At 58.9% G+C, this 21,377-nt stretch overlaps 8 protein-coding genes across 8 annotated transcripts; 4 read left to right on the top strand and 4 right to left on the bottom strand.

Annotated features, from left to right (window-relative positions):
* Positions 1–13: 13 nt before the first annotated feature.
* On the bottom strand, positions 14–1,181 carry SPRG_02451 (hypothetical protein; the record flags this gene model as incomplete). Its single annotated transcript, XM_012341027.1, has 5 exons — positions 14–297; positions 344–412; positions 456–686; positions 735–923; positions 971–1,181. Coding segments are annotated over 5 exons (928 nt in total), but the record flags the coding sequence as incomplete, so codon positions are not given.
* A 724-nt stretch (positions 1,182–1,905) lies between these two features.
* Positions 1,906–3,382, top strand: SPRG_02450 (hypothetical protein). The gene is made up of 4 exons (XM_012341026.1): positions 1,906–2,199; positions 2,243–2,446; positions 2,492–2,787; positions 2,839–3,382. The coding sequence occupies exons 1-4, from the start codon at positions 1,927–1,929 to the stop codon at positions 3,329–3,331; spliced, it is 1,266 nt and encodes a 421-aa protein (XP_012196416.1). The 5' UTR covers positions 1,906–1,926; the 3' UTR covers positions 3,332–3,382.
* A 1,042-nt stretch (positions 3,383–4,424) lies between these two features.
* On the top strand, positions 4,425–7,854 carry SPRG_02449 (hypothetical protein; the record flags this gene model as incomplete). Its single annotated transcript, XM_012341025.1, has 12 exons — positions 4,425–4,962; positions 5,009–5,262; positions 5,307–5,478; positions 5,544–5,668; positions 5,717–6,046; positions 6,096–6,176; positions 6,227–6,568; positions 6,615–6,929; positions 6,973–7,134; positions 7,190–7,331; positions 7,380–7,531; positions 7,580–7,854. The coding sequence occupies 12 exons, from the start codon at positions 4,425–4,427 to the stop codon at positions 7,685–7,687; spliced, it is 2,721 nt and encodes a 906-aa protein (XP_012196415.1). The 3' UTR covers positions 7,688–7,854.
* A 285-nt stretch (positions 7,855–8,139) lies between these two features.
* Positions 8,140–11,929, bottom strand: SPRG_02448 (hypothetical protein). The gene is made up of 14 exons (XM_012341024.1): positions 11,705–11,929; positions 11,603–11,660; positions 11,224–11,551; positions 10,965–11,176; positions 10,814–10,915; positions 10,483–10,754; positions 10,138–10,436; positions 9,696–10,086; positions 9,554–9,647; positions 9,105–9,501; positions 8,905–9,064; positions 8,757–8,862; positions 8,485–8,710; positions 8,140–8,425 (listed from the first exon to the last, which is right to left on the bottom strand). Exons 1-14 carry the CDS (start codon positions 11,886–11,888, stop codon positions 8,204–8,206), a joined length of 3,051 nt encoding a protein of 1,016 aa, XP_012196414.1. The 5' UTR covers positions 11,889–11,929; the 3' UTR covers positions 8,140–8,203.
* A 468-nt stretch (positions 11,930–12,397) lies between these two features.
* SPRG_02447 (hypothetical protein) lies at positions 12,398–14,417 on the top strand (the record flags this gene model as incomplete). Its single annotated transcript, XM_012341023.1, has 12 exons — positions 12,398–12,433; positions 12,481–12,669; positions 12,718–12,807; positions 13,273–13,346; positions 13,393–13,441; positions 13,487–13,579; positions 13,626–13,739; positions 13,787–13,909; positions 13,953–14,037; positions 14,083–14,159; positions 14,212–14,291; positions 14,334–14,417. The coding sequence occupies 12 exons, from the start codon at positions 12,398–12,400 to the stop codon at positions 14,365–14,367; spliced, it is 1,044 nt and encodes a 347-aa protein (XP_012196413.1). The 3' UTR covers positions 14,368–14,417.
* Positions 14,400–16,834, bottom strand: SPRG_02446 (hypothetical protein; the record flags this gene model as incomplete). Its single annotated transcript, XM_012341022.1, has 2 exons — positions 14,400–15,777; positions 15,831–16,834. 2 exons carry the CDS (start codon positions 16,832–16,834, stop codon positions 14,400–14,402), a joined length of 2,382 nt encoding a protein of 793 aa, XP_012196412.1.
* A 607-nt stretch (positions 16,835–17,441) lies between these two features.
* Positions 17,442–18,461, top strand: SPRG_02445 (hypothetical protein; the record flags this gene model as incomplete). Its single annotated transcript, XM_012341021.1, has 3 exons — positions 17,442–17,696; positions 17,751–18,185; positions 18,236–18,461. 3 exons carry the CDS (start codon positions 17,442–17,444, stop codon positions 18,419–18,421), a joined length of 876 nt encoding a protein of 291 aa, XP_012196411.1. The 3' UTR covers positions 18,422–18,461.
* On the bottom strand, positions 18,424–21,239 carry SPRG_02444 (hypothetical protein). Its single transcript, XM_012341020.1, has 5 exons — positions 20,101–21,239; positions 19,753–20,049; positions 19,572–19,702; positions 18,608–19,526; positions 18,424–18,560 (listed from the first exon to the last, which is right to left on the bottom strand). The coding sequence occupies exons 1-5, from the start codon at positions 21,223–21,225 to the stop codon at positions 18,456–18,458; spliced, it is 2,577 nt and encodes an 858-aa protein (XP_012196410.1). The 5' UTR covers positions 21,226–21,239; the 3' UTR covers positions 18,424–18,455.
* Between the last annotated feature and the right edge of the window lie 138 nt (positions 21,240–21,377).

Here is a 21,377-nt window from a genome sequence, read left to right as displayed (position 1 = left end):
GTATGCGATTTGCCTGCAGCCAATCAAAGGTAGCAATCTATGGTGAGCATTTTAAGTTAGTACGCGGCGTCACGTCGAGCAGCACGGATCGATATTGCCCGACATCTCAGCTTGCTCCGTGTCTTTAAAGAGGTAAAAGCCTGCGCCGAGACCGAGGATTGCAGCCACAAAGAGGCCCGTCTCGTACAGCATCGCGACGAGCATGAGTAGGTACCCGAGCGTCAGCGCCAGCATGTAGAGCACACTCAAAACGACTTTACACGAGAGCGGTAATCGAACCGGCGGTGTCGGCCGTCGCTATCCGTCCAGTGTGCAGTCGACCGTTCATCGTTTGAAAGCATACCTTGAGTGTCGGAAGACTGGGTGTGGCTTGGTGACAGGCCTCGTACGCGGCATAATGTTGCAGCATACGCTAATGCAATGTGGTCAATGATTGTCGTCGACCAAGAAGACACCTCCTCCACGTCTTCGCGAAGCTCGCCCAGCCACTCGACGAGAATGCCAATGAGCACGACAAGGGCAAAGCCGAGTGCGTACGTACGCTCGCTCGAGAGAACCCACGTCGGGAGAAACAACTTGGGGCAGGACGAGCCAACAAACGACTGGAAGCCGTCAAACATGACGGTCGAGTGTTGGCAGAGCGGCGTCTCACGCGTGCTGGGCGCTTTGCCGGTATAGTACACCGACTAGCGACAGTATCAATGAGGCTTGATTGGAGTCGTGGCGACGCGCACCGGCTGAGCTTTGATGAGATTCGCATGGGCGTCAGAGCAAGCAAAGAGCTTTTGGTTGCCTTGGTAGCCCCACGACATGGCAACGTGCACGTGTGTGCTACCGCAGACAGGACACGCGACACCGGCGCTCGCGTAGGGTTCGGGCAAGTGATTGGAGTCGACGGTCTCGGGGGACCGCAGGAGAGACTCCTAGGCATGTCATCTGTATGGCCTTACTGACCAAGAGGATAAAATACTGGAAGCGTGCGAAGGAGCTCCATGTGCCCAGCCATTTCGCAGCCGTAAATGGCTTGGTCGCCCTGCCACGTCTGGTTGAGTTCGGGTATGACCACCATGTTGCAGAGCGGGCAGTACGTCTCTTCGAGCATTTGATGCGCCGCACACATGGAGATCAAGAGCACCATGAGCACAAAGCTAGCAAGTCGCTTGGCCATGGCGACAGACATTGTGTCAACAGCCCTTGCGACGCGACGACAACTTTGCCCTTTCTAGCGTATCCCGATAACGCAATTGTTGACGGGTCGGCTGTCCCAGTCAACAATTGACGCGCGTTCAACTATTGCCGAGGAGCGACCACTGGGTGCATTTCGTATTTCGTCGGTCGTCGGGCGGCCATAGCGCGAGAAGCGGGTGGCTATTTACCAGACATACTGCGTCCCAATCAGATCTGAGCGCTACGGCCTCCATGCTTTTGCGTTTGTAGTCTGGTGCGAAAACGATTTCAGTGTATTCTGGAATACTACTGTACCGGTATTCTGGAATGGACACAAGCCAGACTTTCTTCGTTCCGAACAAGCTCGACGCAGTGATGCGACGACGCTGAAGGCGCCACGAATTCGACCTTTGTAGAGGTCACCAAGGCTAGCATGTGCAGCGAGCCTGTTGCTGCTATTGGTTTTGGTTCAAATTAAATTCAAAATATATTCTTCCATCAAACATCGTATAAAGGTCGTTCCGCCTGTCCTACAATACCGGAAAGGAAGTCATGTCGGCAGCTCGCCATGGCAGCTCGATCCACGCCATTCGATTGCTGCTGCTTTCGAATATGGCCAGCTACTCTGCGGCTTGTTGCCTTTTGGGCACCTCATTTTATGCGCAAGTGATTACACTCGCGTATCTCGGCTTCTGATTGGCTGAAATAATTCCGAGTCTATGCACCGGAAACCTCCCGGGCGATCATTCGAGGGTTCGCATGCAGCAAGCACGAGCAGTCGTCGCCATCGTCCTCGCGCTGGTCGCGCTGGCCGTGGGCCACATGCACGACATGGGCGATATGCATGGCATGGACCACATGCCCATGGGCAACGGCAAGCACTGCCCCATCTGCAACATGAACGCCGAGGACGCCTGGTACGTCGAGATGAAGCACGGCCAAAGACTCTTCACGTGCTCGATGACAACCGGCGACAACTTTGCAGCAGGCATCCACGCCTTCTCGCACCCTGCGCTCCTCGGCGCCGCCATGGTACGTACTGCACTACGATACATGCGAGCTCATCGCATACTAGAGCGACTACGTGGCGACCGACGCGACGCAGTGCGTGGCGGGCTGCGCCGACTGCAACAGCAACACGACGCTTCTCGACCCGGTCTCGGGCGCCGCCATTACCAGCGACAATGCTCGCTTTCTCTGCCTTGCCCGCGGCCAGAAGCTGTACTTTGCCTCGGAGACAACCAAGTCGGCGTTCGCCGCGGCCCTTCCGTCGCAGCCTGTGCGTCCTTGGTCTCTCTACCTGTATGTGCTCATGTGAGTCTAGTACTTTGGCGTGCAGAACGTCATGTGCGGCGGGCGCCCCTGCCCGGACGCGTTCCAGTTACCAGCCGACGTCGTGCCGGCCGCGCCGTTTTGCACGGGCGCGTCGGTCATGCTCTCGGGGTTTCAATCGACGGTCCATGGCACGTGCGTCAAGCTCTTCTTCCAGTCGTGGGTGCTCGACACGCCGTTCAAGTACGCGCTGGCCTTCACGGGCATCTTTTTCCTCCCGCTCGCCAACGAGTACCTCGTCCACACCCGCGAGGCGGTGCGCATGGCCTTCCTCAAGGCCCGAAGCAGGTGCAATACCTTACCCTTTCGAGAGGTTGACACTTGAATACTCCGCTGTAGCCGCTACAGCAGTCTGGGCAAGCGCAGCCGCAAACTCGTGCTGACGCTGCTCTACATGGTGCAAATGACGCTGGCGTATTTCGCCATGCTCGTCGTCATGATCTACGACACAGGCCTCTTTCTCGCTTTAATTTTGGGCTTTGGCGTTGGCTTTGCGCTCTTTAAAAGCGACAAGACGCTCAGCGGCAAGTCGTCCGGCATGGTGCCCGCTGCGTGGCGCTTCGACGACACGGACTCGCTCACCGTGCTCTCGATCGGAGGCATGATGTGCATGCAGAACTGCGGCAACACGGTCCAGAACGCGCTCGAGAACGTTCCGGGCGTGCACCGTGTCTTTATTGGCTTTACCGAAAAGTGCGCGTACGTCTCGGGCACGGCGACGACCAAAGCGCTCTGCAGTGCGATCGAGGACTGCGGGTTCGAGGTCCACGTCGTGCGACCGCCCAAGGCCGAGACACCGTCCGGCTACGGCGCTGCCTTTCACTTGGCCTAACCCATCATCTTGTTTACTTTTTTTAATAACGACGACATTTTCTGCACCTGTCGATGGCGTCTCGCAGAAAAGGACCGAGCACGAAGAGGGCTTGGTGTAAATTGGCCGGCGCCTCGTCGTGGTGGGTCATGCGTCGGGTGACCCAGGACAACTCGCGTCGCTCGAGCGACCGGTAGAGCACCAAGAGCTTGGACGACGGAAACGGCGAGAAGGTTTCTGCGATGATCTCGATCGTAAGCATCAAATCACTCGCGGTGCACACTGTCGCATCAAATGTGGCGATCTTGACCGTGGGCTCGACCTTTGAATCGTTGATCTGGCGCAAAAGATCTAAAAGGTGCTGCTCTCGCTGCTGCATCGCAAGCATCCGGGCGCTCGTCTCGACCTGCACACGCACGTTAACCGCCTGTAGGAGCTGTTGTACGTCGGCTTTACGGTGCTGGTCGTATCCCTGTCCATTGCGCGCTGCAACTTTGCGCTGTGCGCTTGCATTTGCGCCATTCGGAGCGTCGTGGCGTGACCAGAGTATATCCCGGTCGTTGGCGGACTAGAACCGCGGCCTGCAGCTAGTGAGCCATCGGGAACATCGTTGCCTCGATAACAAAAGCTTGCATGGGAGCACGTGCCGGCTTTATTAGCTCGCACGCTTCAAGCTTGGCATCGTATGCACCCTACCACTTGGGACCTCTACCGCAGTTGCCCTCATCGCTCTGCCGCGTTGACTTGCGTTTGGTTCGAGAAGAGCATTGTTCAATCTAGATGCTCTCGCCGTGAAATACTGTACATCGCTACAGTCTTGCGAGGACAAGTGTACAGTAGTGTAGCCTGGTAGTGAAGTCTGTGTGCGGGTCGTCGGGCTGCTGATCGATGCGAGGCCTTTCTATCCTAAATAGGATCCTAGTCCTACTTTGACGCATCGTTTTGTCCGAAATGAAAATGGGGAACGGCTATTTTTTTCGTTATCTCTCTCGCACTTGATTAATATATACCTATGAATAAAAAGGCGTTGGCGCGCACCAAGATACGCGAGTTTGCACATTCGCATGCATGGCAACTTCAAGCTCAGATCTCATAGGAACAACAACGCAATAAGATGTTTGGGTTCACGTCGCCGTCCGCGTCAATCGCGATGCCTTGGCCACCGTCGGCCGACGCGCTGCCGCCGCTGGACCTCGCTTCGCCAGCCCTCGACCACGCGCGCGGCGCTCGGAACGTCTACAAGTTTGGTGGCACCTCGGTAGGGTCGCCAGATCGCTTGTTCCAGCTCGTGTCATTGGTCAAGGCCGAGCGCCGTCGCGTGATCGCGGTCGTGGTGTCGGCCATGGCCAAGAACACGGACTTGCTGCTCGACGCGGCGGCGCTCGCGGCGGCTGGCAACATTGACGCTGCGCTCCTTCTCATCGACCGCGTCCAAGCCATCACGGTGCAGAACGCCAACGTGACGCAGACGCGCATCTTGGGCGACGGCCACGCATCGTTTGCCGACATGACGGACGAAATCATCGCGTTCCACGTGCCTCTGCGACAGCTGTTGCTGGGCATGAGCCTCTTGCGCGAGAAGACGCAAGCGGCGCTCGACACGATCTTGTCGTTTGGCGAGCGCATTTCGGCCACAATCGTTGCGGTACAGTGTGTGTTGTAGGATGCAGCATCAACAACACACATCATGTCTGCTAGCGACTGTTGACGGCGAACGGTGTCCCTGCTGCTTTGTGGATGCTCGGACGTGGGTGACTACCGACGCTACCTTTGGCAGCGCGGCCGTCGACTTTGAGGCGTCCAAGACCAAGCTGCTCGCGCTTGCAACTACGTGGGGCGACCGTCTTCCCGTCATAACGGGCTTTATTGGCCAGTCGACCTGCGGCCGCACGACGACGCTGGGTCGGAACGGCTCGGACTACACGGCGACGATCATTGGCGCGTCGCTGCAGGTAGCCTCTCGCCCTAGCGAACCTGTAACGTTTGTCGCGACTAGGCAGACTATGTGGTCATCAACACGGACATTTCCGGCGTCATGACGGCCGACCCGCGCATCGTGCAGAGCGCAACGTCCGTGGGCCACTTGAGCCACCACGAGGCCCTCGAGCTTGCGATTTACGGCACGCGCATGTTTCATACACGCACAATGCTGCCGCTCATCAAATCTGGTGGCGAATCTTTTGAAAACAGCATCGGAAAACGTCTGGAAATTCTGAAATTCGATCCTGTGTAGGGGTCACGATGCTCATTCGCAACACGATGGACCCGCATGGCGGCGGCACGTACATTAGCGGCCTCTCGACAATCGACAAGGCAGTCACGTGCACCACGTCGCTTGAAAATCTCTCGCTCATCGAGGTCAGCCATCCGTTATGTAGCATCGTTTCTCATCCGTCAAACGATTAGGTGCGAACGCGCATTCTGCAGGAAGGCGACCGGTCCGAGCTGGGCTACACCAACGTCGGTGCCCGTGTCGTGCAGTGCCTCGAGCAGCACCGCGTGAGCATTTGGCTGTCGATTCGCGCTGCCCACGGTCAGTCGATTTCGATTGTTGTGCCAGCGGCACAGGAGGAGCTCTCCCGACGCGCCATCGCCGACGAGCTCAAGCTCGAGCTCGAGCGCAACGAAGTCGACGCGCTCAACGTCGAAAGCCCCGTGACCATGCTCTCGATCGTCGGCGAGAAGCTTAACAAAGCGTCGACGAACGGTGCTAAAATGTTCTCGGCCCTCGCTTCGGTACCAGATAGGGCTAGGTTTTGAATTGTGGATGATTTTCAACCATTAGGCCGGCGTTGATGTGCTGGCCGTCGGCCAAGGCACGAGCTCGCGGTCGCTGAGTTGCATCATTCAAGGCGCGCAGACGAAGGTACCTCTTTTCATTTACAACATCATGCGCTGCATGCAGATGGGTTTTAGCTGGCGGTGCGGCGGGTGCACGACGCGTTCAACGTCTCAACCATGGTCGTGAGCATCGTATTGCTTGGCTGCAACCGCATCTCGCTCGCCGTGCTCGACAAGCTCGAGGAGCAAGCCGAGACGTACCGCCAGCGCCACAACGTGGCGTTCCATATCGTGGGCTTTGGCTCCCGCTGCGCGGGCTTCCAGTTCAACGCGAGAGGCCTTGCGACCGCCGACATGCGTGCGACGATTGGGTCGTGCATGACGCCGCCGGTATTGGGCAGTGCGCCGTCGTACCACCACAGCTCTGGCGCGGCGGCGCATGCGCTGCCGTCTGCGGCTGACTTGGCCGCATTGCGAGTACAGACGACTCAGTGTATCAAAGGCGTGAACATAATAACGCTAGGACCTGTCGTGCCCGATCCTAGTCGACTGCTCGGGCTGGTCCGACAATGGTGAACTCTACGCCCAGTGCCTTGCCAACGAGATCCACGTCGTCGTGTCCAACTCGGTCTCGGCCAACGCGCTGCCAGCGACAACGTCGCTCAACATCGCAGCGCCCAAGCGCTTGAACCCGAGTCCGTGCTTCTTTTTGTACAACGCGGCGCTCGGTGCGAGCTTACCAGTGCTCGATACGCTGGCGAATCTGCTCCAAACGGGCGACCAGCTGCAGCGAGTCGATGCCGCGCTCAGCGGCTGCCTTGGATACATTGCCGACCAGGTACACCCAGTGCTTTGAAACAGTGGATCTCTATGGAAAGCAGGTCATGCAAGGTCATGCCTTGTCGACGGCCGTCCAGAGTGCATGGGACAAGGGCTACATGGAGGCCAATCCGCTTGTGGATCTCAGTGGTGCCGATATGCAGCAAAAAATCAAGCTCTTTGCCCGCGCGCTGGGCGTACAGCTGGACCTGGACCACATTGCGGTTCGCTGTGTGCAAATACTGGAACCGTCCACTGTACCAGTATTGGGTGCGCTAGGTGACACCGTTCGTTCCGGCTGAGATTCTGGATCAAGTGCGCTGGGAGCAAAACACGGTCGAGATTGGCCGCCTCATCTCGGTTCTGCAGACGTACGATGCGACGTTTGCAGCCACGTTCGTCGACCCCGCGCGCCGCGATGGTTGTCCAAACCGCTGTACGATACAGTGTTTTACGACGACGCGTGTAGGCAAGCGCGTGCGCTACGTGGCGGCGGTCGAGCTCGATGCACTCGGAACCGTGCGTGCGTCCGTGGAGCCGCAGGTCGTCGACGAAGCACACCCCGCGTTTCGAACCCAAAAAGATGAAATCTCGGTCGGCTTTACGACCGTCGAGTACAGCGTACGTCAGACTCGATTTCAAAACACTGTTTGAACGGATCGCCACTAGTACCGACCGCTGACGCTGACGGGCAGCGGCACGGGCGGCAGCGCGAGTGCGACGGGTGTCGTGCGCGACATTCTCACCATCGCCAAGCACTTGCAAGGCAACGCGTAGAAGGAGCCACTTCGAGCCCCGCTTCGACCACGCCTCAAAAACATTCTTCCGCGCACACTTTTTATTCATAAAATGGCCACGAGTTGGCGGTGATCGCAGACTCGTTGGAGCTCGTACACCATTCAAGTCGACTCAATCGAGTGTCGTTTCCAATCGATAGATTATACGCAGAGCTCCACCTTGCGTTGCTGCTTACAAATGAAATCGCATTAAGGTTAAGGCGGCGACAGTCGCGTCCGGCTCTGTGCAGAAGCAGCGGCGCGTACAAGAACGCCGGTACAAGCGTCAGGTGCCGCGACAACGCGTCTCAGTGTACAACCGATCTTAGAGAAGACAAAATTACTTGCTACTGAAGGATCGAAAAGGCGGGGTTAGGTTATTCTGGTTTCTTCTTGATGGCGCTTGCAGAAGCAGCACCCGCACCCGACGATGGAACCGCGACATGGGATACCCCGTCGGGTTCACAAAACGCCAACGAGAAATCAAAGGTCGTCGTGCATAACACCATAGCAACTACTACATGGTCACCGTGGTCGCAGGCTTTGGCTTGGGGCCGAGATCGATTTCCTCCTCAACGTCGTTCTCTTCGTCGCGGGCTGCTTGCAAGTGACTTGGTGGTGATCCGACTGCAGTGTCCCGCGATGCAAACTCAAAGGTGCCGTCCGACGACCGCGAACTGCCGCCGTCCAGTAGCCCCGACTTCATTTGACCCTTGAGATACAGAAACTCTTGCATCGTCTAGAGAAAAAGCATCCGAAATCGCATCAATATCTTCTAACATATATATCATGGCGTACGTGTTTGTAGCGGCGCCAGACGATGACGAGACCGACAAGAAGACCGACGACGAGGAAGATAACGAGCAGCACGACACCAGCGGCCATCGCGGCCGTGTCCTTGTCCAAGACGATGTCCGAGCAGGTCTGGATCGCTGTTGTTGGCGGTGCCTCGCCACCGACGCAGGCGAACGCCGACGTCGATGTGACGACTTGGGAGCCGCCAGAGCACTGCGATCGCGACTGCCTACACACCCATCATTGTCAGTGACAAATCAGTCTCGCAGCTTAACGTGAAGAGCGTCGTGGTGCAGAGAGGGCACGCCGCGGGTGACTTCCACGTCGCATACGACGAGCACGCAGTCGAGTTGACGAGCACCGGGACCGTCGTTGCGCTCGCTACTTATCGGTCAATGAGCCAGTACGGTAAGCGCGTACTACCAGTGGGACTGCACACATAGTCGATGGTGGTCGCATAGTAGGTCGCAGTTGCATCGTCTGTTACACAGAGCGAGCCGTGCGAGTACACGGCGCGAACGCCGCCGCCCTTTGGCAGGATCGAGAGGTCCATTTTGCCGCCGCCGTTGACCACATTGTACTTCTACTTGGCCATAAGAAAAAAGAGAGATGCGAGGACGAACCGATGGCACGGTGCATTGCACGAGGCCCATGTTTGGCGTGTTGTAGAGAAAGGTACCGCCCGCTTCGTTCGTGTTGGTGATGGTGAGTCCGACGACGTACGCTTGGGGCGACCCCACGAGCACTTGGTTGTACGAGTTGGCCAAGACGGACGAGACAACGAGCGTCGACTGTTTGTTGAACTGCGGCGAGACGGGTCGAAAGACACCAAGCATAACGCTGTGCGACGGATCAATCGACAGCTGCGTGCTCAGCGCGACCGTCGCGTTTGTAATGAACGGCTCGGTCGTGTTGTCGTCGGGCGCGACAAGGCGCTGCAGATTCCCGAGGTTGTACGTAATGTTGTTCGCCTCGTCGACTAAATTCGCCGGCGCGACGCACACCGTCGAGCCTGGTCCGCTACACACGTCGGACTGAATACTTGCTGCATGTCAATCACCGTGGCGGGTACCTGTACGTGTTGGTCCCGCATGGGAGGCAGCGGGCGGCTTGACCGTTTGAGTAGGTGTTGTGCGGACAGGGCTCACAGGTCACCGAGCCGTTGGCTAGACATGGGCCGTGAATGTCATGCCCAAAAGACGATGAAAAATGACCATAGACTTGCGAGTAGGTGCCCGAGGGACATGGCACACAGAATGACTGGTTGGCATTCGGTCCGTAGCCGAGCGGACACGCGTCGCAGAGCGCGGCGCCGCCCGTCGCCGTGCCCGAAATCCCGATCGCCCCGATCGTCATGGTCGCCACCTTGGAAACGGCCGCGTTGCTTGTGCGCCAGACAACTGACACAACAAGCGTGCTGTTGCCATCGAGCCGCAGCGGAATGGGCACTTGGACAAAGAAGCTGCCGTTCATCGAGGCATGCGAGAGCACGGTCGGGTCTCTGTTGATAAAGAGCTCTAGCCACGCGCGACCGATGAGCGGATCGCTTGGAAGGTTGCTCAGCGTATAGTTGAGGCTGAGCGTCCCATTGTGCACTTGCGACGTCTACGTCCATCCCATGAGCGCTATACGTGCGCAAAAACGAGAAAAACGCACCACAAAGTCCAGCGGGTACGTGCCCGTCCAAGGCTGCGCACTTGGCGACAAGTCGCGTGTGATCCCGAGCTCCGTGAGCTTCCACCCGTTTGCGATGGCGGTTTGGTTGTTGACGACGCTTGGCCACGCGCCCCAGAGCCGGCGGGTCGCGCCGCCAAAGGACAGACTGCGCACCGCCACCATCCCGATACCGCACGTCGTGCACATGGTGTTGCTGGCCGACGCCGATCCGTTGACTTCGACGAGCGTGCCGTTGGGGTCGATGACCTTGCCATCCGGACACGTCATGCAGACGCCAGCTATGGAATGCTAAGTCTCCAAAAGGCAGAAAAAGATATGGTCTACTGTCGTCTGTGTAGTAGCCCGACGAGCAGCTGCCGCAGTCCATGTTGACGTTGCTGGCCGGCAGCGCGATCGCGTCGGGCAGGGACGCGTTGCATGTCATCGGCACCGCCCACGAGCGCGTGACATTTCGAAGGTTGTGCACGCACGGGGTGTAGACAGCCGCGACATCGGCCAGTGCACAGGGCCGACTCGCCATGCACGCGCCGACGCCAATGGAGCCCGCCCGCGCATACGTGTTGCGTGGGCACGGCATGCAAGCAAACGTGCCATTGCTACACATGCGAATTTGAAAGATAGTTGATACTCGAGGTGAAACAAACAAATGCCGTACGTTGTCGTCGACGCATACTGGTTGGTGTCGCAGATGCGGCACTGGGCGCTGCTGCGGCGCGTCATGAGACCGCTGCACGGGTGGCACGACGTGTCAGCGTACCTAGTTGGGATATATAGGACACCACTTTGTAGCATAGTTGGTCTCGTACGCCGTGCCGAGAACTTCGACCACGCGAAGCATCGCCTTGTCCTTGCCCGAGTCGCCGTTGTAGTCTTTTGTAAACTGCCACGTGAGCGTATGGGCGCCGGCCGACACAGCAAAGGTCTTCTCGACCCAGTCGCCGGTCGTCGAGACGAGCGAGAGACGCGTGTCGCCGTCAAGCGTGAAGACAAGGCCGTCGTACGGCGCCTCGGCATCCACCTAATAGACCACTCGATCGTCGAGAACAGAGTGAGGTTGGAACGCACTTTGTACTGGAACGTGACCGACCCGTTCTTCACAAACGAGAGGCCGAGCCGCAGAATCGAGTAGAGCACGGTCGCCGAGTACTGCTCCAGGATGTCCGAGTTGTTGCCCGAGTGCACGTACGCGCCAGAGACATCGGCGACCCACGGGTTGCAGTTGTTGACCCAGTCGCCAGAGAAGATGTCGCGCGTCAAACACTCTGTGAAGAACTCTGGCGCGAGCGGCGTCTGCCACGCGCCCGTCGCTGCGCTGTAGAGGTTTCCGCCGCCGAGCGAGTACGAGCCATTCGCGCAAGGCTCGCAGCCCGAGACAGGCACGGGCCCTGAAAAGCTAGGACACGTCAGCGTGACTATGGCAGGACAAGGACATGATGCAGCCTACTTGGCCCCGAGGACAGCGCCACGCCCGCATGGTACCGTGCAGTCGAGATTGTGCACCGCTAGAGAAGCGTGCGTGATCCACGGTGACATGTTGCGCACGTACGTGGGTTGAGCGTGAAGGGCGTGCTGCTGCCATTCGCCGGGCACGTGAGCGCCGTCGGCGTGTAGTAGTAGAGCGTCCGCTTGTTGTTGACGCAGGCGCTAAAGCCATAGCTCATGGTCGGCTCGCTGCTTTGCGCGGCGAGGGCTGCGCCGGCGACGGCGGCCACGAGCACACGTCGGCCCATCACAACCTTGTTGAAACCTCTGCGCAAGTGGGCGAGAAATTTAATACCATTTTTTATTTATACTGTGTTTCTGTATGGTAATAGAAAGAAGCTAGGGCCGCTTTTTCAACGGAATATCGCGATTTGTTGAAATTTACCAAGATTCGATCAAACTCTGTTTTGGATCCAGCGTTCTACCTCGTGGCAGCTGCAATAGACGAAAGGGATCGAGGTCTTCTGAAGCGATCTTTTGGTTGACGTTTGTGCAGGTGAGCGCCTCCATCGCTATGTAAGAGTATAGGATGGATGCTGCATGCGGGTGGCGGTGCGTCTAAACTCGGCGCAATACATTTGCTGTTGAACAGTCCCTGAGCTACACATTGTATGTAAACTTCTAGCTTTTCGCAAAGTGCATTCGGGCAATGGGCTGCAGCTTGCTTGAGAAACTGCCTCGTCATTGCAAACAAAATCCAGGTAGGTCAGAAAGCCCTGGTTTGTCCACCGACCCTAAAGCAAACATGCCCTGCGAAATGGCTGGGCACATGGAGCTCCTTCGCTCGCTTCCAGTAAAGTCTCCTCTTAGTCGACGTGGTCATACAGATGACATGCCTAGGAGTCTCTCCTGCGGTCCCCCGAGGCCGTCGACTCCAATCACTTGCCCGAACCCTACGCGAGCGCCGGTGTCGCGTGTCCTGGCTGCGGTAGCACACACGTGCACGTTGCCATGTCGTGGGGCTACCAAGGCAACCAGAAGCTCTTTGCTTGCTCTGACGCCCATGCGAATCTCATCAAAGCTCAGCCGGTGCGCGTCGCCACGACTCCAATCAAGCCTCATAGATACTGTCTCTAGTCGGCGTACTATACCGGCAAAGCGCCCAGCACGCGTGAGACGCCGCTCTGCGAACACTCGACCGTCATGTTTGACGGCTTCCAGTCGTTTGTTGGCTCGTCCTGCCCCAAGTTGTATACCACAAACGTTTCTACCAGGAATAGTACAGTCTCTTCGTGTTCTCCATGTAGATATCTGACCCCCCCTACTCATTTCAACAACAACTCATGTGCTGCTCATAACGCTCTAGACGTACTAGTATGTAGTACATGATTTTGGTTTCTCTTGCCGTGTCCACCGAGGGCAAACGAGGACTGCATGACCGCTGCAGGTGCACGCAGCGCACTCTTGTTCGACGAATCTCGATGACATGCAAGACGACATGCCTAGGTTCAAAGACTAGATTGTAGTAACGAGGTAGTCGTCTATCTATCCATCTATCGATCCATCGATCTATCCAAGACCACTTGTGGAGCTTCAATCGTTCGACATCCGGATAAAAGCGCATAAAACCGGAATCGCCTTGCCGACACGGTGGCCGGCGCGCAATGTGGCACGTCCTCACGCATCTCGTAGAAGATGGTGCTGTGGCGCCTTCTGTGCATGCTCGTTGCAGCCAGTGCTGCTCCCACTGCCAACAAGCATTCGACGTACAGCCTCCCTCGTCATGCTCCTCTCATCATGGCGCATGCTTAGCGCCTGCTCGCGCGAGCTCAGCCGCGAGGCCATGCATCTTCTCGAGCAGGTGATCTTTCAACTGCAAACCTCCTGTGCTTATGCAATGCATTAGCACGTCTATCGGCCTGCGCAGCAGCTTAGCTACACGATGCCGCCGCCCGAGACATGTCCGTTGGCGACGGACCAAGTGCTCTTCTTGGACCACGTCTGTGTTTTGCCGGCCATAGCAGCGCTGAACCATCGACTATTAGGAGGCACACAAGTACCGCGTGCACGCCAACCGCTGGAAGTGCGGGTACTGCGGCAAGCAATTCCGCGGTGAGCCCTTCGTGGACCAGCACATGGACGCCAAGCACACGGCCGAGGTTATATGAGATGACATGGTCCCTTGAACCATCCACGGTTGCTCTAGGACGACCATGGTTTATGTTTAGCCGACTTTTGCGGTATTCTCAACTGCCCGTCGGCCCGCGCGCAGGCCCGGCACGCCAAGTGCAGCCACAATACGGTGTTTCGTCTGCGCCAGCAGTGCAAGGTCCGTTTTCAGCTGTCTTACAAAAGCTCACGTTAAGTTCTAGACACTCTTTCAAGCATGCTTCCCGTACGAAGCTCCGTCTGTCAACACGATGCGGCGGTCCGAGCCGGCGTCCAACGTGCTTTTTGGTGATTTTGGAAAGAGTTGAATGGAATTTGACGTGGTGCCTGTAGAGTACGTGCGCGAACACGTCTGCGAGGCCATCACGTGCGAAGGAAGCTACGATGACGACGACGACACGTCGAGTCCGGTGCGGTCGCATGGATCTGGTTGCCTGGGGCGACCTACCCTAACCCTTGTAGTTTTTCGCCGGCGTCATCATTGTGCTCAAGGTGCTTGGCATGCTCACGCTCGTTGTCGCGTGCGTTCTTGTTCTGGATCGGTACGGCCTCCCTTCTGTCTGCAATGTCAGCGATGTCTTTAGGCCCGTCCGCACCAAGCGACATCGACGTCACTAATACCTGTGGTTGTAGTATACTCTATAACGTGATTACCCAAACTTCATGGCCACTTCGGCCAGCGACATGGTCTTCTTCTTGTTCTTCTTGGACGTCTTGCTGGTGGTACTGTGTTCCGGCGTCGTCGCCTTCTCGCCCCACTGCCCCGACGCGCCGACGTTGCCGTTGCGGCCCAAATGCACGGGCTGCACGCCAATCGCGGGACCGGCCTTGGGCAGGTCTGGAAAGTCGCTCTTCGTGCGGCTCGGCACTTTGTTGGGCTGCAGCGCGCGGGTAATGTCGAGGCCGTCCATACCATAGACGTCTTCTTGCGACACGACTTGAATCTTGGTGCTGGACGGCGTCGCCCCCGTCGCGACTGTCGGGACTGACACTGGGTCGCTCCAGCTCGCACTCGAACTCCACGAATTGCCAGCGTCGGCGGCCGCCTTGGTGTTGCGGCTGCGGGCGCTAAAGCCATCCGTGTTGTGGACGACGAGGTTCATCTTCGGGCCGTTGCGGTTCTTGGGCACGGCCGCGGCGCCGACCTCCCGGAAGACGTTCGACCAGCCAGTGGCCGCAGCAGGCGCCTTTTGCTTCTTGCCTTGGGTCTTCTTTGGCGCGGGCGCCGGGGCGGCCACGGGCTGCGGCGCCGGCCACGACTCGTCTCCGAGCGAGGGCGGGGCTTGACGACGACCCAAGAGGTCGGCGGCACGCGTCGGCGACGGCGCGGGGACCGCAACCGGCGCAACCGCACGCGTCGGTGACGAGGCGGGCACCGGCGACGCCGATGCAGGCGGCACCGACGTCGCCGACTCAGGCGCAACGGCAACTGCGGGCTGTGCCTCGGGCTTGGTCTTCTTGCCCTTTCCGGCTGCCTTCTTGCCTGCGTGGAGCGCCATGACCTCGGCGACTTGACTCTCGTCCGGAAGAAGGCTCATGAGCTTGGGGAAGAGCCGCACGAAATCATCGGGTCGGAACATGGCACGCGCGAGGCTGTAAAACGACACGGCGGGAATGTCCTTTTGCCGGAATTTCTTGCACACTTCGCGGAACTGGATGAACTTGGCCTCGCTGCCGAGCGCTTCCTGCAGCAAATCGACGACCGAGACTTCTGGCGTCGGGACCGGGGCAGCCACCGGGGCCGGGGCCGGGGTCGGGGCCGGCGGCTTCTCTTCCTCGTCGTCGATTTCATCGAGGCGGTCCGAGAGAAGCTGGGTCGCCTTCTTCTTCTTGTTCTTCTTGGGCTTGACAAAGCGCATGAGCGGGTTGTTGGCGCCGAGCGCGTTCGCCGCTTGCTGCAGCTCGGGGTGGTCCCACTGGTCACCACCATGGAGGTGGGCCATCATCGCGCGCGTCGGCGGCGGCGCGATCGCGTTGCGGTAGGCCGGTGCGGGCGGGGCCCCGACGGCGCCAGCTCGGGAAAGTCCTCTTGCCGCGGCATGCGCAAATTGTTCTGGCTTTGCCAAAACGTCATGTTGTACGCTGCGTCAGCATTCGAGAGCGCGGGAAAGTCGGCGACCGTGATGCCAGCCTCGCCGCCGGCGGCCGACGAAAGCATGCCGGCGGCGAGCAGCTCATCTTCGCGGAAGCCGTAGCCCGTGTACGCGTCGCGGCCTTCGCGGTCGCCGCGGCGCACCGAGAAGTTCACGTCGATCTTCTTGCTCGTGCGAATGTGCGGGTGCTCGTTGGCCATGTGGGACTGGAACTGGAGGTGGTCTTTAAAGACGACAAACTTCTTTTGAAGACACGAGTGCTCTTCGCAGAGAAAGTGCTCGGCGCGAAAGTGCTTCTCGAGGTCGTTGTAGTCCTTGTAGTACCGGTTCTCAATGCCGTGGCCATGGAGGCAGATCTCGCACTCAAAGTGGTTCTTCCGGAGATGTTCGTACAGCTCTTGGTTGGAGTAGTACTTTTGGCCGCAGAAATCACACTTGGGGTGACCAAGGAACCCTTGCTCCGGGTTGCCTTTCATCGTGTGCTTCTTCAAGCCCTCGCGCGAGAAGAGCGTCTGCTCCTGGATGAAGAGGTTGTTGTGCTCCACGCAGATATCGCAAAACGACTGGCCGCCGTGCTTGGTGCTCAAATGGTTCTTGAGCGCGCCATAGTTGGCAAACGACTTGGCCTTCTCCGGGCACTTGGGAATCGGGCACGCGAACGACCGCATCGCGACCACGGCCTTGTAGTTGTCCTTGAGAAAGTACATGGCCGACGCTTCGTCAAAGACGTGGGTCGGGCCAATGTTGTCGCCCCAGTCCTGGAAGCTCTCGAACGTCGTATTCTCGTCGCTGACGCAAATCACGCGGGCCATCTCGGTCTTGCAGAGCGAGCAGTGGTTGTTCTTGAGGATCTGGCGCATGCGCAGCACGCAGAGCGAGCAGCAGCCCGTGTGGTTGCACTGGCCGACGGTCTGGAACCGCGTCACGTTGTCGATGCTGTGGCAGCACACCAAGCACGGGTTCGAAGCGGAGCTCACGCGGCGAGGTCGCATCCTTGGCTGTGTTGGTGGCTGGAAATGGCAAAGTGGGGTCAACCCACGCCCGACTGCGTTTTTTAAGCCCAACGAGGATAAAACCAGCTGGCCCCATTGCAATTCGCACAGTCAAGTACATTGTCGGACTTCGCAGGTCATCTGCGTTTTTAGACAGGACGCCTTTTTGGCATCTCCCCGAATAATGGCAGGAAATCGACCCTCCATCCACCAGCGCACGGACAACCGGATCGTGTCTTGCTCGCACTTCCTCGAGACGCGAGGACCACTCAGCCTCTCGCGGCTGTCGTGTTGACTGGCCGAGCTGTTGTGTTTTACTCTCTCGGCGTGAGCACTGCAGTAGCGGCATGCCTCTCCACGCGTGGCGACATGCACTTGCATGTATGCGTGCATCGTCCAAGCCTCGTATGAAGGCGGAACGAGACCATGCAGCAAAGAGCAGTGGTGGTCGGTTGCGTGGTTGACGTCAAGCAGTCTCATTTACGGCAATTGCTGCGGCGCAGGGTTTAACGCGGGTAAAACGCACTTTCACAGCGGATTCGCACATAACGTTCCACAAAACTTCCGTTGATGGGCACCATCACTCTGGCGTTGGTGAAACACCCGCATGGCTCTGCATCCGGCGGCCATGGCCTCGGACGACGACGCGCAGCTATGGTGGCGCCACGCCAAGCCCCGTGGGCACCGGCCGCCACGGACGACGCTGGCGCTGGCCCGCGAGCTTGCGCTGGATGAGGAGCGCGACTGGATGAAGAAGCACAAGAAAGCCCGCAAGTTTGAGTTTACAGCCGCCGAGAAGCGCATCTTGCGGCAGTGGTTTGACGTGCTCGACACGGACCAGTCGGGCAGCGTTAGCACCGAGGTCATCATCATATTCTGCACAATTGCATGCGTTGGCTCATGCGGTCACGTGTAGGAGCTCGAAGACACGCTGCTGACGCTGGGCTTGGCCTCGACGGCCGACGAGACTGAGGCGATCGTGAACGTGATCGACACGGACGGCAGCGGGTCCGTGGACTTTCATGAGTTTGTGCGCGCGCTCATGCCGGCCTCCGAGAAGAAAAACGCGGGGCTCCACAACGCAGCGATGCGGGAAAAGTCGTTTTTGGGCCTCAAGAAGAGCATGGAAGCGCAAGCCAAAGGCCTCCTGGACGCGAAAACGCACGTGTCGATCGAGCGGCGCAAGTTCCTCGTCAACACCATCACGTCGCGGAAATGCGAAGACATTGACGTCGCGGTGCACCACGCGCTCTGCGCAACAAAGGCGCTCGGAAAACCCCACCGACCGTCTCTCAACACACTGCGCCTCGACGGTCTCCATAATGTGTTTCGGCGGTCGGCGGCCGTGACCGTACGTCTTTACGTATCGGTGTTGAATCACCCAATTCTCGAATCGTGTAGCGCGCCAAGTCCGAGGCGATGCGCGCGAGGCAGCTGCCGTCCATCCACGCCGACGAAACACACGCCGAGGTGACCCGGCGCCTCCACGCCGTGGCCAACGCCCGCGCAGTGAGCGAGCAAAGACTGCACACATCGCTGCCTGCGATTGGGCCCGCCCGCGCGACTTCAGAGCAAACCATGCTGTAAGAGGCGACACAAAATGGACTATTTAATACAGGGCTTACGAACACGACGTGCCTTGGTGCAGTGGCAAGACGTCGCCGTGGCCTTGCAGCACAAACGACGCCCGCGCGTCCTTGACGTGCTGCGCGACGAGCGCCATTTGCTACGTGCGATGTTCCATGTAGTACGCGTCGACTGTAGCTGTATTACCTTGGGTAGCTGCGCGCAGAGGTCGTGGCGGTATCGCTTGTACCCGTCATCGAGGTGCAGGAGCGCGTCGTACCGAGCAAAGGCCGCGAGCGACGCGAGGCTCGGCGATGCAGACTCGTGGAAGAGCTTCTCCGCGTCCGCCATACTCGGGACGATGACGTTGGTCTCGTCTTCGTTGTCGCTCTCGCTGTCGCTAAGCACTTCGACGCTGTTGGACGCCGACATGGCCAGCGGCGGCGCGACCGACGGGAGGTCCCAGAGCCGCATGTGGTCGTCTGTGTCGACGGTGCAGTGCCACGCCGTGTGCAAGAGGTACGGTACGGTCGTGCTCAGTGAGATGGTTCCCGGCGTATCGCCTAGAAGAGAAATGACGGTGCGAGGCACGTTGCGTGGCCGCAGCTGGGGACGCAGCGCATATGCGGCGTCGGTCGCCAAGGGCGTCGCACCCAGCGGCGTGTAGATCCGAGGCGACGCTGGCGGGAGACAGAAGAACGTCGGGCGCAGTGCGATGGACCACTTGAGCTGCGACGCAGGGACAGCCGCAAGAAGCTCCGTGTCTTTGGGGGCCGCGATCGCACGGGGCGCGCGGGTGCCGGCTTCGTGCAGCGCGCCGGACCGCATCTTGCGCTGGAGCTCCAGCGGCGCGTACTGTGGGATCGAGAGCAGCGGGTGGGGCTTATAGCCCGTGACGTCGGCTTCATGCGGCACGTGCAGCGGGAAGAAATTGAAGTCGGAGAACGCCGTCTCGATGGTCGTCTCGACCGGAAACCGGAGCCGCGAGTCGCTCTCCATGTACACAGGAAACGACCGGAGCTGGTACGAAGGCGCGAAGGCCGACTCGGACGACCCGATCGCATCCTGCTGCCGCCGCGAGGCCACCGCTGTCGTCGAGACATTCATGAGCGCTAGCTTCCAATCGCTACGTCACGAGGTCAGAAAGTGCAAAACTGGCGGTGGCGCGTACCGCTCAACCATGCGCCGGACTTCGGCGCGGGTCGTGGCGTTGCCGAGCCACGCTTGGATCTTGCGCAGACGCTTGGCGACGCGGAGTCGGAGGATGCATCCCGAGACGACTTGAATGAAGCGGGCGAGCGCCTAATGACATTGGTATCTTCGTGCGGCGACGATCGGCAGGTGGCGTCTACCCGCTTGCGCTTGGCCCACAGATCGTTCTTATATTCGTTAAAGTCAGGCAACGTAGCGGGCGTCAATAATGCCGGGAGGACCGATCGCATCGGTGGTGTCGACTGCGCCGAGCTGCCGTGGCTGTGGAACGTTTGCCGAAGCAGCTCGCGCTCTTTCGCAGCCTTCTCGGCCGCGTTGGCGCTGCGCACGCGCTGAATCGTGGCGATGCTCTCGGGTGTCAAGAGGTCGTCGCCAATGTACTCGCGGTTGCTCTGGAACTCGAGGTCCTTCTCCATCTTATTGATGTCTTGGAGGTCCTAGCACCAGCATTGTGCCATTTTTAAGCGTGGAAGGAGATGGCGTCGTACTTGTAGAAACACCAGTTCTTGGAGCTGGCGCGTCGTAGGCTTGGCCGCCACCGTGGCTTCCATGTAGATGACGTCGAAAGACAGCCGCCCACCGGCACTGCCCGTTTTCTGCCGAAGCGCCTCTTGCTCGGCCTTTTGGCGCTTGCGCAGCGCGCGGTTCTCGTCGATCGCTTTCTTGAGGTCCTTGGGCTTGAACTTGCCGGCTTGTTGCGTCAAAATGAAGTTGGTCGCACTCACGCTGTCGAGGTGCTTTGGGATCTTGAGCCCGTCAACGGTAGTCTCGGTCGGGAGCGTCATTTCCAGCGGTTTGGCGGCTGGCCTTTTCGGCATCCACCGCGGTGGCTCGGTCGCATTGGCCTTCTCGTCGGGCTCTGGCGCCATCTCGACCTTGGCTTCTTCGTCACCGCCTGCGATAGTTGCCTGGAGACCTGGCGACGAGAAGCCTGAAATCGTGCAGAGCTTAGGCGTAAAGTTGAATTGGGCAATGTGCAGCTCAATCTCAGAAAAGACGTTGGCGAGCACGATGGGTTGGAAGCGCACCGTGATATGCGCCGTGCCGTTGGCTGGAATAACGCCACTTGTGGGCTCGATACCGATCGAGCTGTGGGCTTTGAGCACCTCGATGCGAAACTCAAACTCAATCGGGACGCTGCACGTGAGCTCGAGCACGCGCTGGGCGACATGGCCAAGCGGCGTCGCGCCAAAGTGGATGCTCGAAGGGAACGCGATCTTGTTGACGACCGGGTACCCGTGGATCGGGATGATAAAGTTGCCCTCCGCGCTGTGCACGTGGATGCAGTCGTAGTAGTACTTGTGCTCCGTCGGCGTGAACGCAATGAAGATTTCTTCGCTCATGCCGGCGTAAATGTTGCCCTTGCGGTCGTACTCAACGCGAAAGGGCGCCGCCGTCGGCACGAGGAGGTGCAAGCGCGTCGTCGCTGTCGACTTGTTGAGAATGCGCACACGCTGCGTGTGCGTGACGCCCAAAGCAAAGCCGCCAAAATGCACGGCTTGGGGCACGGCCTCGAGCACGGCGTTGCGGCCCACGAGCCCAAACTGCTGCGACACGAGCGGCCGGAGCAGCTTCGGGTCCGTCGGCGTCGCCCGCGCCGCGACAAGATCCATCGCGCGTCCTTTCGATCTTGCAACACTGTGACACTGCCACGCGTGGTAAATTCGGCATCGGGAGCTTAAATTCGGCATACCCACCACTCGTCCATGCACACTCGCTGCATCGACGAGCGCGCGTGATGGATCGACGCTCAATGGATCTGCAC

The sequence above is a fragment of the Saprolegnia parasitica genome (assembly GCF_000151545.1).
Source record: "Saprolegnia parasitica CBS 223.65 unplaced genomic scaffold supercont2.6, whole genome shotgun sequence".
In the NCBI taxonomy this organism is placed as follows: domain Eukaryota; phylum Oomycota; class Saprolegniomycetes; order Saprolegniales; family Saprolegniaceae; genus Saprolegnia; species Saprolegnia parasitica.
This window is presented reverse-complemented; position numbering and strand designations above follow the sequence as displayed.